The 17,338-nt window shown below is 39.8% G+C and overlaps 1 protein-coding gene across 1 annotated transcript; it reads right to left on the reverse strand.

The window, feature by feature from the left end:
* Nucleotides 1–13,926: 13,926 nt before the first annotated feature.
* On the reverse strand, nucleotides 13,927–14,687 carry LOC131168632 (uncharacterized). Its single transcript, XM_058128222.1, has one exon. The coding sequence runs from the start codon at nucleotides 14,615–14,617 to the stop codon at nucleotides 13,997–13,999; it is 621 nt and encodes a 206-aa protein (XP_057984205.1). The 5' UTR covers nucleotides 14,618–14,687; the 3' UTR covers nucleotides 13,927–13,996.
* Nucleotides 14,688–17,338: the final 2,651 nt, after the last annotated feature.

The following is a 17,338-nucleotide window of genomic DNA, read 5'->3' on the forward strand; positions in this document are numbered from 1 at the left end:
ATTAAAAAATGAGTGTAAAAATATGATAATTACAATTAATTTAAATTTCTATTGTAATATTTATTTTACTGTTTTAGTCATAATTTTTAATTGTTATTTAATTCAAGGATAAAAATAAAGATGAGTTAAATTAGATTTTTAATTTGTTTGAATTTTATATATATTAATCAAAAAATTCTAGTATTATGTTTTGTAAGAACCCGAAATATGAAAAATGGGTTTAAATATTAAGAGATGAGCAAAATTGGAAATTGCCCGGGTCAAAGAGTTATAAAAGGAAATTCTCATTTCTTCCAAGTTAAGCAAACTTAGATTTTTATCTCTCTCTCTCTCTCTCTCTAAACCTCTCCCTACTCCTTCTCTCTAGAATTCTTTGCCGATCGTTGACGGAATCGAAAAACGGAAGCTACCACGAGGATCGTGGAAAGATTCTCTACAACTTCTACAGATCAGAATCTCGTTTCGAAGATTTTTGGGTTTCGACTTAAAATCGAAGTAAGACTCGGTTTTCAATTCTGATCCGGTAGATTTGTAGGTAACTGTCTTACAAACATATTCTGTACCTTGATTTGTAGGTTTTGGAACTCGGTTCGCTATTTAGGGACCTTAGAGTTCGGGATTTGCTTACGGGGTTAAGGTAAGGGGAACTATGTTTATATTAGTTATTTTTGAAATCGGACTATGTGGAATTGTGGTCCACGGTCCTGTGTGTGTTTTGGCTACTCATTTGGGGGGGATCTAACGAGGAAAACTATGAGTTTTTCATTATTACAATTTTGGGAAAAAGGGGGCGACGGGTTGAATCCCGGGTTTTGTTGAAAACCGAGTATATGTGTGATTTATACTGTAATATTGGGATGGCCGTGCCTTGACTTTGTTTAAACTGTATTTGTTTGGAAAACCATGATTTATATTACCAAATGAGTGTGATTTGTTTGGTTATATGAGCATGCATGTGTGTGTACTATGTTGAAATGCTAGTAAGAATGCAATTCCGAAATTGTCCTAGGTACTGAGAGTGTCCGACTTTATATCCAAAGGCGTGTTATCGCCTGCCATGTAGGCAAGAGTGTCCGGCTTTATATCCGAGGGCGTGAGCCTATTTTGGCAAATTAGGCCGAAGGGTGTGGATCCACCAGTTTAGCACCGGTACGATGCCATGGGAGTCAGGGACTAGCCATGTGCCGGTGGCGCCGTGTTCGCGAGTTGGCTATGGGCCAACGTCGTATGTCGCAGGTTAGCTTCGGGCTGAAGAGTGTGACAACACTGAGGATTACTAATCATGTGTATCTATTGTGACGAGACTGCGTATAAATGGCCGCCGTATGTGTGCGTGTATGCATTGTGTAAATTAGTACTGGAATGCATTTAACTGCGTGTATGTTGTATCATGATAACACTCAAATGTCACACACCGATATAACCTGTGTTCTTCCTTACTGAGAGGTGTCTCACCCCTACTGTACGTACATTTTTACAGGTCCTTCGGGTAAACGGAACTAGCGTCCTAGTGTAGGGAGCGTAGTGGCCGGTGTACTGCGTTAGCGCTTAGGTAAGTGCTAGGACTGTAGTTTTGTTGGGTTGCCATTTTGAGTTGTATTTGTGCACCTAGTTTGTACGTTTTGTTAGAGTCATGTTCTGCTCTTGTATAGACTCTGGTATGATACTGCATATGTATATAGATGACATTTTTCTGCTGCGTATATGATTGTGTTTGGATGTATTTAGGGTGCCTAGGAACCCCACAGGATCGGACCCTCATCCTTTGTATTGTATCTGTGGTGATTTATATGATACAGGGACAGGTTGGATTACATTTTCACCCCTAGGTCCCATTTCGGGGTTCAGGGCGTGACAACTTGGTATCACAGCTAACCAGGTTACTAGATCTTGTAGACTTGGTTAGGCTTAGTTATGAGTACATACCAGAGTATAGGATGTGGATATGGGTAGGGTTGGTTAAGGGTTGTTCGGTTGCTAGACCGGGAATTGTCGACGGTATTCCGTGTTTTTCCTGGGATGACGATTCCAGTAAAAGTAGGGCAAATCATTGATGACTTTCGTGTCAGTGTGATATGACAGACCTAGACCTAGCAGGAAGTAGTTAACACGATTAGTGTAGATCATTGTGTTAACTGTATGTGTTATAGGGATACTGATAGATTCCTATTGTGTTGCAGAATGGAGCCCAAGGATAATCACCTAGGAAGTGGGTCCGAGAAGACTGCGAGTGATGAGTCTCCTTCTGTGCCTCGGGGTTTGACAAGGCAGGTATTGCTAGAGATCGGGGGGAGTGTGAGGAGACGCGAGCGCTCTCCTACTGCTGTGGGGTGCACCATTGAGAGGTTCACATGCATGCATCCTCCGATGTTCTCTGGAGGACCTAACCCGACGACAGCAAAGGACTGGATGGAAAAGACTGAGAGGATCTTGGAGGTCCTGCACTGCACGGATAGGCAGCGAGTTCTTTATGCTACCTTCCAGCTATCTAGGGAGGCGGGTCGATGGTGGACTGCGGTGAATCTATTGGAGAAGCAGAGAGCTGGTCCTGAGGAGATGACGTGGAGCTGATTCAAGGAGCTGTTCTTTGACAGATACTTCTCGGCTTTCGTACGAGATGCGAAGGCAGATGAGTTTTCTGCGCTGACTCAGGGGAGTTTGACGGTGCAGGGGTATGCGACTCGATACATAGAGTTGTCCTGCTTTGCACCATGTATGATCTCGAGCGAGTATGAGAAGACTCGGAGGTTCGAGAAGGGTTTGAGGAAGGATATCCGTAGACTAGTGGGTATGCTTCAAATCTGCGAGTTCTCGGTGTTGGTGGATAAAGCCACGGTGATCGAGACTAGTATCCGAGAGGACGAGGTGGATCAGGAATCGAGGAAGAGGATGGTACCTTCTGGTTCTCAGACAGGATCTCCTTAGGGATCGTGGAAGAAAAGGAGCAAGGGCTCGAGTTACCGCTAGAATACCGAGCGCCAGGACTCTTAGATGAGCCAGACCGGTGGTCGTTGTACCAGATGTCACAAGTGGCACGAGGGAGAGTGCCGGTCATTTGGGGGTAGTTGTTACAACTGTGGCCAGCCAGGCCACATGTCTCGTGATTGTCGAGCACCGAGGCGAGACGTGCCTGCAGTTAGTGGGGACCGAGGGAGTAATCAGATACCTCGAGGAACCGCTCAGATGAATACAGCTCCGGCCAGAGTATACTTTCTTACTCCAGCAGACGCTGAGCATGCAGGTAACGTGGTGACAGGTACCTTATTATTGCTTTTGAATAAAACTTCTATTCTGTTTGACTCGGGTGCAACCCATTCTTTTGTATCTGTAAATTTTGTGGGACAGTGTGGGATTGAGACCCAAGACATGAATGAGGTATTAGCTGTTACTACGCCATCTAAGAGTGTATCTTTCTGTAGGAAGATGTTGATAGACTGCCCAGTGGAAATTCAAGGAAAGTTGTTACCGGTGAATCTTGTGGTATATGACATGTCAGGGTTCGATGTCATTCTGGGGATGGACTGGTTGTTCTCCAGTTATGCCGTGATCGACTATCGTAGAAAAGTGGTAGTTTTCATACCTCCTGGGGAGCAGGAGTACGAGTTCGTGGGATCGTGTGTGCGTTCAACGCCACAGATTCTGTCGGCACTACAGGCGAGGAGGCTACTCTTGGACGGATTTCAGGGGTACTTAGTGTAACGTCCCTCAATAAAATATAACATAAAAAATAAAGATGGTTAACCCGAACCCATGGGTAGCGGGGACACTTGTCAAGTACAGCGAAAAACCTAGCAACAGTAAACATAAAATCTCGAATTTCCAATCATAAAACATAATACTAGAGTTATTTACATTCCCAAAATACTGTATTTATTTACAATCTTTCAAAAAGTCAAAAATGACACTAGGACCTTACAACAAAAAGTCTCCTAATCCTAGTTCAACGCTTACCCTTCTAGTAGGGAAGCTCCACTCACTCAACGGCGGCCTTGACCCACCGGTTTCTCTGGGTTTCCTGAAAAATGTGTTAATGTTTGGGGTGAGACACTTCTTAGTAAGGGAAAATAAACTAAATACAGCTGTGTGGCACATGAACATTTAATTCAATCATACATATTCAGTACAATTCATATTTCCATACAGATTCATAGTCATAAAATAAATCATCATAAACTTTCATATTTATTAGTAAATCATATCATAAATAATGCATCTATTATATTGATAATACTGAAAATACTGAAAACTTACCCATGATGAATAGTTAGCTAACGTCATGTATTACCCCTCATGACGGGTTGTGCAACCCGAAGGCGGGATCCGACAATGGCTGGCCAACCATTGCCGAATCAAATATGTCTGTAAGTACGATGGGCCTGCCACACCCTGGTCCGGACTGCCAGGTGGACGTCCACACTCTACTGAAAGCCACATCGACTATCCATTTCCCATCCTCTCGTGGGATGGTTAGCACTAATCTGACGTAGATATCTAATCTACACAAATAGCTACGGTACCGAGCCCTAAACTGAACTAAACTAACATCTTAATTGTAATAACATATAATACATAAAAATACATAACATCATCACAGCCTCGTGCCGAAAACATAGATACGGCCTCACGCCGAAATCATAAATACGGCCTCGTGCCGATATGCATAAATACATGGCCTCGCGCCAAAATCGTAAATATGGCCTCGTGCCGATAATATAAATATGGCCTCGCGCCAAAATTGTAAATACGGCCTCATGCCGATAATATAAATATGGCCTCGCGCCTGATATGTTTCAGGTACTTACATTCTGAAAATAACTCATTTATCATATATTCGTCAAACTCAGTATAGCATAACTCGTTTTTCATAATACCTGAAAATATGCTTTGATCGTAAAATCCTTCATATCATGGTTCACTTCACATAAAATTGATGTTCATGCGACACATATGTCGTTTAAAGTCATGCTTCATATTCTAAAATCATCATTTCTGGCATCTCATACATACATATACATTTTCATCATAATAGCAGTATTTTCCAAACATACATTTCATATGTATTATACAAAGATAGCATAGGTTTTTCTAAAAATAAATGTGCTCATAATTAATAATAACATGCATGGAAAATAACTACTTTAGTTTATTCCCTTACCTGGCTACTGAGAAAGCCCCCAAAATATCCTAGGCTAATCCCCGTATGACTTCCTGATCAACATCCTAAAACTCAGAACCCCCAGTACTAAACATCAGTATTTTCATGCGTACATCAATTTCTGTAACTACCATAAAGTCTAATTTGGCTTAAAAAGTCTTAGCTCAACCCAGGGATGATTTCCAACTTCGTTTTCCCAACGATCCGCTCCGGCAAACTCGCAAAGAATTTCACCAAGAGCTTTATGGTAGCCTCAAATCTTCGATCCGGCGTAAAACTAGCCCAAAATTGAAGAGAGAGAGTGAGAGAGCCGAAGAGGAGAGAGAGAGAGAGTGGAGAGGAAGCTTAATTGGGAAGTAAAAATCGGATTTTTCATATATATAGACAGCAGAATTCGTCGATGAGCTCGACCTTCGTTGACGAGTTCTTCACAAATTTCGTTGACGAAATCCAGTCTTCGTCGATGAAATTCAGTCGGCTCAAAACCCCCCTCTCGGTATTTTCTCGTCGACGAGGCCCTGTGTTCGTCGACGAAATCCTTAAAGCCTTCGTCGACGAAACCCTGTGTTCGTCGATGAAACCCTGTGTTCATCAACGAAGCTTGGCAGCTTCCTTCTTTATTTTTGTTTCCATTCCCCTTTCTTTTCCTACCAAAATGCAATGTCGTCGACGAAGTCTACGACCTCCTTCTGTTTCTATTTCTCTCCCTCTTAATTATTCAAATTCTATTTTATTCGGGTTGTCACACTTAGCTTGTGTGGAGGAACCGCCGCGAGATGAGTTGAGACTCGAGGATATTCGGGTAGTCAGCGAATTCCCGAATGTGTTCCCAGATGATTTACCCGGTTTACCTCTAGATCATGAGGTGGAGTTTGCGATAGAGTTGCTGCCTGGTAAGGTGCCGATCTCTAAAGCTCCGTACCGGATGGCTCAAGCAGAATTTCGGGAGTTGAAGGAGTAGCTGTAGGAATTACTGGACAAGGGATTCATTCGACCTAGTGTTTCGCCCTGGGGAGCTCCAGTACTGTTTGTGAAGAAGAAGGATGGGTCGATGCGGATGTGCATTGATTACCGTGAGATTAACAAGGTAATTGTGAAGAATCGTTATCCTTTACCTCGTATAGATGATCTCTTTGATCAGTTGCAGGGGACGCGGGTCTTTTCGAAGATCGATTTGCAGTCAGGATATCATCAAGTGAGGGTTAGAGCGGAGGATATAGCGAAGACGGCTTTTCGAACCAGATATGGCCACTATGAGTTCTTAGTCATGCCTTTTGGGTTGACGAATGCTCCGGTGGTGTTCATGGATTTGATGAACAGGGTTTTCCATGAGTACCTAGATCGGTTTGTGGTGGTATTCATTGATGATGTTCTGGTATACTCGAGGAGTACGGAAGAGCACGTGGAACATTTGAGATTAGTGTTACAGATTCTGAGGGAGAAAAAGTTGTATGCTAAGTTGAAGAAGTGTGAATTCTGATTGAGTCAGATTGCATTCTTAGGCCATGTGGTTACTGGGGATGGAATATCAGTTGATCCTAGCAAGATTGAAGCTGTGGTCGACTGGGTAAGATCGAAGAATGTGTAGGAGGTTCGGAGTTTTTTAGGACTAACGGGTTACTATCGTCGGTTCATAGAGGGTTTCTTTCTGTCTGGACCTCTGACTCAATTGACCAAGAAGGGAGTCCAGTTTGAGTGGACCAATGATTGCGAGCAGTGCTTTCAGGAGTTGAAGCACCGGCTGGTTACTACTTCAGTGTTGACCATTCCTTCGGGGGATGGTGGATTTGTGATTTATAGCGACGCGTCTCTGAAGGGCTTAGGATGTGTGCTTATGCAGCAGGGTAAGGTTGTGGCGTATGCTTCTAGGCAACTGAAGGAGTATGAGAAGAATTACCCTACGCATGATCTGGAGTTGGCTGCTGTTGTGTATGCACTGAAGATCTGACGACACTATTTGTATGAGGTGTAGTGTGAGATCTTCACTGACCATAAGAGCATCAGGTATTTCTTCATGCAGAAGGAGTTGAATATGAGGCAGAGGCGGTGGCTAAAGTTGATCAAGGACTACGATTGCACGATCAGTTATCACCCGAGGAAGGCAAATGTGGTGGCTGATGCGTTGAGTCGGAAGTCAGGACCTACAGCTGTATCTGCGGTTGTAACTCAGTGTCACATCAGACGGGATTTGGAGAGCTCAGGTATAGAGTTGGTGGTTGGTGATCATTAGACTTATTTTGCTAGTTTGGTGGCCCAGCCAACCCTATTTGAGCGTATAAAAGCCGTGCAGGCTAGTGATGCAGAGTTGGCAGAGGTTATGGAAAAGGTACAGTAGGGATTGATTACAGAGTTTAACATCTCTGAAGGAGGTGTGTTGAGGTTTGAGACCAGACTGTGTGTTCCGAACGATGATGAGATCAAAAGGACGATTCTAGAGGAGGCACATCGTTCTATGTATACGGTACATCCTGATAGTACAAAGATGTATTGGGACTTGCGCGAGACCTTCTGGTGATCTAGTATGAAGAGGTAGATTGCTCGATTCGTGGAGCAGTGTCTGACGTGTCAACAGGTGAAAGCTGAACATTAGAGGCCGACAAGACTGTTGCAGCCTTTGCCTATTCCGGTGTGGAAATAGGAGCATATTTCCATGGATTTTGTGACCGATTTGCCACCAGCGTTTCACGAGCAGAATTCTATTTGGGTGATTGTGATCGTGGATAGATTGACGAAATCTGCTCATTTTATACCGATGAAAGTTAGCTATCCTTTGAGTAGGCTAGCAGATTTGTATGTGCATGAGATTGTGAGAATGCACGGGATACCGGTGTCCATAGTATCAGATCGGGACTCGAGGTTTACTTCCCAATTCTGGATGAGCTTGCAAGAGGCATTGGGGATGAAACTTACTTTCAGTACATCGTTCCACCCCCAGACTGATGGACAGACGGAGAGGACGATACAAGTATTGGAAGATATGTTGCGAGCTTGTGTGTTAGACTTCGGTGGTAGCTGGATATAGTTTATGCCACTTATGGAGTTTGCTTATAACAACAGCTTCCAATCTAGTATCGGGATGGCACCGTTTGAGGCTTTGCATGGTCGGAGGTGTCTATCTCCTTTGTGTTGGGATGAGGTTGGTGAACGTCAGGTGTTAGGACATGAATTGTGCAGCAGGCGTATAAGAAGGTGGGTTTGATCCGGAAGAGGAATAAATTGGCTCAGAGTCGGCAGAAGAGTTATGTAGATGTTTGCCGCCGTGAGTTAGAGTTTGAAGTGGGAGGTAAGGTATTTCTAAGTATTGCTCCAATGAAAAAAGTGATGAGATTCGGCAGGAAGGGCAAGCTGAGCCCGAGGTATATCGGACCATTCGAGGCACTTGAGCGAGTGGGTCCGGTAGCCTACAGAGTTTCATTACCTCCAGCACTTTCGAGGGTCCATGATGTGTTTCACGTCTCCATGTTGAGGAGGTACGTGTTGGATCCTTCACATGTGATTAGTTATGATGAGTTGGAAATTGGGGATACTTTAGCATATAAGGAGATACCTATTCAGGTTCTGGACCATAAAGTTCAGAAGTTTCGTACCAGAGAGATACCATTAGTGAAGGTATTGTGGCAAAACCACGAGGTTGAGGAAGCTTCTTAGGAACTGGAAACGGAAATACGCCGGAAGTATCCACAGTTATTTTGAGCACTTGTACATGATCCTATTGTGGGTTGGGATAGGTGGTTAGTCGTCGGGAGTGTGAGTATTGTGAACTCCTAAGACTGTTGTATATGTAACCACGGTATTCCTCCACCATAAGTGAGAGTATGTATATGTATGTGTAAGATGGGATTGCTCTGTGGTGATCGCCAGTTCGCTCTTGAGTTGTGTCTATGTGTATGTGTATGATGGGACTGCGCTGTGGTGATCGCCAGTTCGCTCTTGAGTTGTGTCTATGTGTATGTGTATGAAGGGACTGCACTGTGATGATCGCCAGTTCGCTCTTGAGTTGTGTCTATGTATTTGATTGTATGTATGAATCTGGGAATGAGAGATGACAAATTTCGAGGACGAAATTTTTGTAAGGAGGGGAGATTGTAAGAACCCGAAATATGAAAAATGGGTTTAAATATTAAGAGAGGGGCAAAATTGAAAATTTCACGGGTCAAAGGGCTATAAAAGGAAATTCTCATTTCTTCCAAGTTAAGCAAACTTAGATTTTTATCTCTCTCTCTCTCTCTCTCTAAACCTCTCCTTACTCCTTCTCTCTAGAATTCTTTGTCGATCGTTGACGGAATCGAAAAACGGAAGCTACCACGAGGATCGTGGAAGGATTCTCTACAACTTCTACGGATCGAAATCTCGTTTCGGAGATTTTCGGGTTTCGGCGTAAAATCGAGGTAAGGCTTGGTTTTCAATTCTGATCCAATAGATTTGTAGGTAAATGTCTTGTAAACATATTCTGTACTGTGATTTATAGGTTTTGGAACTCAGTTCGCTGTTTAGGGACCTTGGAGTTCGGGATTTGCTTACGGGGTAAAGGTAAGGGGAACTATGTTTATATTGGTTATTTTTGAAATCAGACTTGGTGGAACTGTGGTCCACGGTCCTGTGTGTGTTTTGGCTACTCATTTAGGGGGATCTAACGGAGAAAATTATGAGTTTTTCATTATTACAGTTTTGGGAAAAAGGGGGCGACGGGCTGAATCCTGGGTTTTGTTGAAAACCGAGTATATGTGTGATTTATACTGTGATATTGGGATGGTCATGCCTTGACTTTGTTTAAACTGTATTTGTTTGGAAAATCATGATTTAGATTACCAAATGAGTGTGGTTTGTTTGGTTATATGAGCATGCATGTGTGTATGATATGTTGAAATGCTAGTAAGAACGCGGTTCCGAAATTGTCCCAAGTATTGAGAGTGTCCGGCTCTATATCCGAGGGCGTGTTATCGCCTATCATGTAGGCAAGAGTGTCCGGCTTTATATCCGAGGGCGTGAGCCTATTCCGGCAGATCAGGTCGAAGGGTGTGGATCCACCAATTTAGCGCCGGTACGATGCCATGGGAGTCGGCGACTAGCCATGTGCCTGTGGCGCCGTGTTCATGGGTTGGCTATGGGCCAATGCCATATGTCACAGACCGGCTTCAGGCTGAAGAGTGTGACGACACTAAGGATTACTGATCATGTGCATGTATTGTGACTGGGCTGCGTATAAATGGCTGCCGTATGTGTGCGTGTATGCACTGTGTAAATTAGTACTGGAATACATTTAACTGTGTGTATGTTATATCATGATAACACTCAAATGCCACACACCGATATAACTTGTGTTCTTCCTTACTGAGAGGTGTCATCCCTACTGTACGTATATTTTTACAGGTCCTTTGGGTAACCAGAACTAGCGTTCTGGTGTAGGGAGCGTAGTGGCCGGTGTACTGTGTTAGCACTTGGGTAAGTGTTAGGACTGTAGTTTTGTTGGGTTGCCATTTTGAGTTGTATTTGGGTACCCAGTTTGTACGTTTTGTTAGAGTCATGTTCTGCTCTTGTATAGACTCTGGTATGACACTGCATATGTATATAGATGACATTTTTCCGCTACGTATATGATTGTGTTTGGATGTGTTTAGGGTGCCTAAGAACCCCACGGGGTTGAACCCTCATCCTTCGTAGTGTATCTGTGGTGATTTATATGATACACAGACAGGTTTGATTACATTTTCACCCCTAGGTCCCATTTCGGGGTTCGGGGCGTGACATGTTTTGAGTTTTGAGTTTTTATTTCTAATTTTTAATTTCTATTTGCAAAACTTTTGACAATGATATTAAACAAAGTTTATAGTCATACCATTAAATGTATGATCAAAGTAATAAGATTATTTTTGTATGACAATTACAAGTGGCCTTATAGTAGGCAAATCCTACCTTTCGAAATTATAGTATAAAATTTTATTATTATTTTTTTGAATTAATACAATAAACTATAAATTCATATTCCTAAATTTTTTCCTCCATGCAGTAGTAGGAATTTCCTTAGAGATATTTTTTTACTCTACATATAAAGCATGAAATTTAGATATTAAATTTAGATTTTTAAAAGAAATTTAAATCCAAACTTTGATATACATGTTTCTAAACAATGCATTAGTAAAATTATGATGTGGATTCAAGGTGATGGTTTTTCTATCATCACTATTTTGGATTGGATTGTTAAGAAAATACCACCTCTCTCTTTCAAAATTTTACTCTCTATCTCCCTCTCCATAAATTTCTCACTCTAGAAGTATCTTTTTGTCTCTTTCTAGAAAATTCAAAGCATATTGTTATCTTTGTAGGTAATTTCTAAGAAATTTTGGGTCTGCTCAATAACTGACTAATAATGGTATAAAAGAAGTAGAAGGGCGTTAAAGTTACCGGGGTGTCCCTATGGCGAGAAATCTTGGAGCTAGCATAGTAGGAACGAATGACTGTGAACTCAGACTTGAACCATCTGCCATAAATGGGTGGGGCTGAGGTTTGCCTGCGAACAAGAGTAAACCCCGAAGTGTGAAAAAGATATGATTCTGTCTCAAGTTCTGGAACTTGTACGACCATTCCCTTATTGGCGATCATTAGCAATTCCATTATCTTGCTCATCTAATCTCTGATACATAACATTTAAGAGTCCAAATTTTAAGTTTTAAATTTGACTTACGTGATTTTGAACAAATTGTATTGTAAAATTATATTGAATTTCTTTCAAATCCACAAACAATCCAAATTTAAGGCCCAAAAAATTCATGCTCCAAAACATTACTAGAGTTTGCATCACAAGCACGTCACAACAAAGAATCAAGGGGTTTGTAAATAGGAGTTTTTGGATGCAAATAAGAAGCAATGTTGTATACAAGTAATGAAATGTAGTAGAAAGTACTAAGAAAGAAAAATAGGGGAATCTTTAAGAGCTTAAGTGTCAAGTGGCAAGAGGATGACGTAAAGATGCTGACAATTTGAGAGAGAGAAACTCTGGTTTAAAGAAAGTCTCTAATGAACAATGAGAGCCGAAAGAATCCAAATGAGATGAGAAGAGTAATATTTATAGTGCTAGTTAGGGTGGGGCTATTATCCAGTGAGGCATGATCATGGTTGAATATGAGGCATTAGCCAATTGAAAATCAAATAATTTGAGTCATTCAATAGTGTAACGGCACATGGCTAAAAAGAAAATAACGAATTGTAATATGGTGTGGGTAATGCTTGAGCTAGCTGAAGGATTAAGAGAAGTGACCCCCTTGCCCTCGGGCAGTGGCTCGGGTGGCAAGGGCAGGCTTGGGATGGGCCACCTGTTGATTTAAGTCTTAAGTTCGATTCCTGGCACAGTGAGCAGTATCCTGATTTACCTCCTGCGAAAGGAGTGGGGCTCTTCTTGCGTGAGCGTGGGAATAGGCTATGTTTCTTGTGACGCCACCAATGTGTGCCCGGTCAATGGGAGTGCCAGTTGGAGTGTTAACTGGATGTGTCGAGAAACCTAGGACACCTGACATTACCCAAAAAAAAAAAAGTGACCCACCTTTAATGGACCCTTTTTTGAGCCACCAAGCCAAAATCTCTCCTTAACATCCAGATCCCAAGATTGATAGTAGACCTACCATATGTCTTGTGGTCAATCCTCAGCACACACTGAGAATCGAACCCCTTCAAAAAATTATGTGATAAAAAATTAGTAAAATAATTAACTTATATGTAATTGCAAATTTGTAATTAATATTGTGATTTAACTAAGGTAAAAGGAGGTATTTATGCATTTAAAGTATACTTTGGGAGTGATCATTTGACATTTCACACATCTTTTTAATATCCTTGAAAGCTAAAAACATTGAACTTGGAACATATTGCATTTTAAGCGAAAGATTGTTCCCCAACCCTAAGTAGGGTGTTTCTTTTTAAGAAACATGTCAGGTGCTCCACAAATAGAATCAATAAATTTATTTTCTTCTTTAAAAAGTTAATTAATATTCAAGACAAAACATTTACACGCTCTCTCAAATGGACATAGTATTTACCATTTACGGAGAGAATTCAAACACTATCTCTTACCCATCAAAATTGTCTCAAGAATTAAATCTTATTCCATAACTCTTGTCATTGAACTTAAGAACATATTGTTCATTCGAGAGAATATTTTCTAGATGTAAGTAAAACCACCTTTCTAATAAATAAATCCTTTTCCACAGATAAACCTAATTTTTATGCTGGAGAAGACTTAAATTTAATTTTATATTAGATTCAAATAAGATAAAATTATATTAAATTCTGTCTAAATTCGGCCAAATTCAAATTTCAAAATTCATACTTTTAAACACCAAGCCAAATTCATACTTCTAAACATGAAGCATTTACATGTGCTCACAAAAAAGCATAGTATTTGCCATCAAGAGAATTTGGAGATAGAGAGAGACAGCAAAAATTTGACCATTGGAATCAAAGACCCCCTCAAGATGGTGAGTGGATAACAAGATAGGAACAATGTGTTTGATCACATTCCACCATCAAAAAAAGGCAAAGAGATAAAAAAAAATGAACCTTCCATTGGATTTTCTCATTTATTTTCATCCTTCAAATTCCCTATCAATTATCTTATCTTTTTATAAACACAATTGAGAAAAAAATTGTAAACTTCAAATTGGATAATCCCAATGCTCTCGCTCATCCCATGTTGAATTCATTTGACATCATTCAAATGAAAGTCATCTCATGATCTGAAAATCTGTGACAGAATGAACATAACTAAGAAACTTAAGACATGGATAAATGCACAAAATTAGTTACACAAATAAAAATTTTACACTTATTTTATTTTCAATGAAGAAGCAATCACAATTCTTCAACCACACACCAATCTTCATCTCCCTCCACCTGTTCCCACACCAAACCCACCTCACAAAAGCTCATACCGTCATCTTCATCATGATCACCATGATCTTTTTCATCATCAATGATTCCACCATCAGCTCCAGCCCCAGATTCATTCTCCCTCTCTTCTTCTAAACCCTCACAAACCCCCACCGCAGGATCTTCAACACAATCAGCATCATCATCATCGTAATCGTAATCGTCCAGATAATCCGTACCCAGAAGATTCAACATCCCGGTGGCCGACACGCCGGCGAAGTTCGACCCGGGTCGGCAGTCCACGACCCGCCAGGAGACCAGCCGGCTATTCGAGACGACGTCGGAGGACCGGAGCTTGTGGGTGCCCTTGGACTTATCCCGTGACTTGCAGGCGGGGTGGAGGTGGCAGCCGGAGCACCGGGGCCGGCCGCATTTGCCGGTGAACTTGGAGTGGTTGGTGGGCTTGGAGGGGGCTCGGGTGAAGAGGCCGGCGGTCGGCGGCGAGTCGTAGCGGTTGAATCGGGGTTCGGGTCTCAAGTTCAACGGGGCCGGGAGAATCCGGTAGGTCCGGACCATCCCGTGCTGCCGACCCTCTCTCCTCATCTCTGCTTCTTGAAAATGACGTATAGCTTGGAAAAATGATAGTGAAACCAGCTGGTTCTTCGGTGTGTTTATATATAGAAATGAAACTTGGGAAGGAAGGAATTTGATCGGTCAGAGGACGTGTGGCGCAAGCTTATTGGGGCCCACAGCTCGTCTATCCTGCTGAATAAATAAAGGGCAAAAAGACTCGCTCTTTAGGTTTTTAGGTCTTTATGCCTTTCCTGAGGATCAAGAAATGCTCTATCCAACTAGGGCTTATAAATAATTTTAAAATTTTAATTTAAAATGATTTTATTAAATCACTTATGTACTATTTGTATGTAAATTTTGTTAAAAATAAATAATAAATTGTAAATTTATGAATATTTTATAAATAATAAGTAAGAAAAATGGGGCGTAAGTTTTTTTTTTCTTTACGTTTTATTTTAATTTAAGATAGCATGTGTTTCATATGATACATAACTCATATTCCAATTTTAGGTTTTAAATTTGAATTCGTACAAAATTAGGCAAAGTACGATTTTGTATTACATTTTTGTCTAAATTTGCACAAATTCAAGTACAAAACATGAAATCCTGAACTCCTAAATGCAAAGAAAATACTTTAAGAAATGACAAACAGTAATATATTTTCATAAATTAAACTTAAAAATGTATCTTATGATATTATTTTTTTAAGAAATAAAAATTAGTCACATGTAACACAAAGTATAATATAAAGATAAATATAATTAAAACCAAAGCATTTAAAAAGTCTAAGTCTAGTAACTAATAGCCACAACCTATTCCATTTTCCATTCATCTTTTTATGCCAAAGGCAAGCCTATGAAAGTGGGTTTGGTTCACTTCATTTACATTCTCATAGAATCAAATGCTTCTTCTTTTCTATTATTATAATAAAAAAGATAATATTGTCATTTTTATGCATAAAAAATTTACTCTTACAATCGAAATTGACATTCTCACACCGACATTTGCATTTTTCAATTTAAAATTTAAAATTGAAAAGTATAGTTTGGTAACGGTGCCCATAAAAAAACAATTTATAACATATGATTTTTGAATATTAAAATCATTCTCACTCTAAATGTATTTTTATTTTATTTAGTTGTGTTGTCAAGGACAGGGAGTTTGAATAATTTAATAGGATAGGACTAACAACTCATCTACCCTATTTAAAAGAAATGAAAAAAAAATTAGAAAAAAGTCTTTCTCTTTGCTTTGCTTTATTTAGAGGGAGCACGTTCCTATCAAAATGTAATGATCTTGGGCCTAATTTCAGTGAAGTATTGTTTATTTTGGTCTACCGGTCTCACAAGTTTTTTCTATAAAAAGTATTTATAGCCACCTTATTTTTCCTAGTTGTTATATAGAAAAATTTAGGTCTTTTTACCTTCTTTTTCGTTTTGATTTGAGGCTTTTTTTAGGATATTTTTGAAAAATGCATTGGAGTATCATTTAAGGTTTTTATTTAAGCATTCACTCTTCAAGCAAGGTTTGACTTGTTTTCTTAACTTTTCCTTTGTGTTTTCACATTTTCTTCTTTGTTTTTGCCATTTCTGATAGTTTCAAGTAATCTACGACGACCCTAAGTGTTTATATGGGATTCAATAGCGATTTGGCCCTGAGTACATAAATCAAGGAAAAATCTTTGTCATTTTGGGCTTTCTAGTCTCTTTCTGCTAAATCAGGTTGTGCTGGGTGATTTCAAGCAGTCCAAAATGGTAGGGAGAGGTCTGATATCGGTTTTGACCTCTAGCATGAAAATTAAGGCAAACCTTTAGTCATTTTTGGACCTTTTTTTGGTCCTTTTCTGTCAAATTAGATTGTGCCAGGTGATTGGGGATAGCCCAAAATGGTAAGGAGAGGTTTGACAGTGATTTTAACTACAAACACGCAAATTAAGGTGGGACTCTATCACTTCTGCCTGTTCTAGTCTTTTTTTATCAATTTTGACTACATCGGGTGATCTCCTTAGTATACATTTGATATGAGACCATGACAGACTCTTATATCTGATCACTAATGTCCTTGTTAGAGTAACTTATACATCTACGTATAATCCACTCACATGACTGATATCAAATGTAATGGTCTTACACCCAACTCCATTAAGACTAGTAGACTAAAGCACACAATATTTCACTAGAGTTAGCTCAAACGGTTAAACAAAGGTAGGTTTGTGTTTAATTGAATAGTCACCTACAACTTGTCACAATATATGACATTTGGTGAGAGAATTCTTTGGTTATTTTGCATAGATTTTTTTTTTTTAGTTTGGTGGTGTTACAAAATTTTTTAAGCAACCGACTAATGTATTGAAATAGTAGGTTTGTTCTTTATTTTTTATTTAAATATTAAGATTATATTTCAATTAGAAACCATAATCTCATTTCTCAAATCTCAGTATTTAGCTAGAAATTTTTTTTTGAAATTATTAACATTTTAAAATTACTAATTGACCAACTAACTATTGATGACATTTTGCTTGAACGTGTATTTCTTTTTGGGGAACATTTTTGTTTGAATATTTTAAGTTAGGCTTTACTTAAAACTATCTATTAATTGGAAGCACTGGGAAAAAATTATCACGTCTGCTAGACAATATTTAATATCTCATTTTTATTTTTATTTTTTTTAAAATTGATAACCATGGTGAGTTTTTTATTACAAGTTATTTCTTAAAAGAATAAAAATATGATGATGACAAGTGGCATAGCG

Source organism: Malania oleifera, chromosome 11, assembly GCF_029873635.1.
Source record: "Malania oleifera isolate guangnan ecotype guangnan chromosome 11, ASM2987363v1, whole genome shotgun sequence".
Lineage (NCBI taxonomy): Eukaryota > Viridiplantae > Streptophyta > Magnoliopsida > Santalales > Ximeniaceae > Malania > Malania oleifera.

Coding starts and splice junctions, on each gene's coding strand:
- LOC131168632 (XM_058128222.1), bottom strand. CDS start 14,617: ATGAGGAGAGAGGGTCGGCAGCACGGGATGGTCCGGACCTACCGGATT.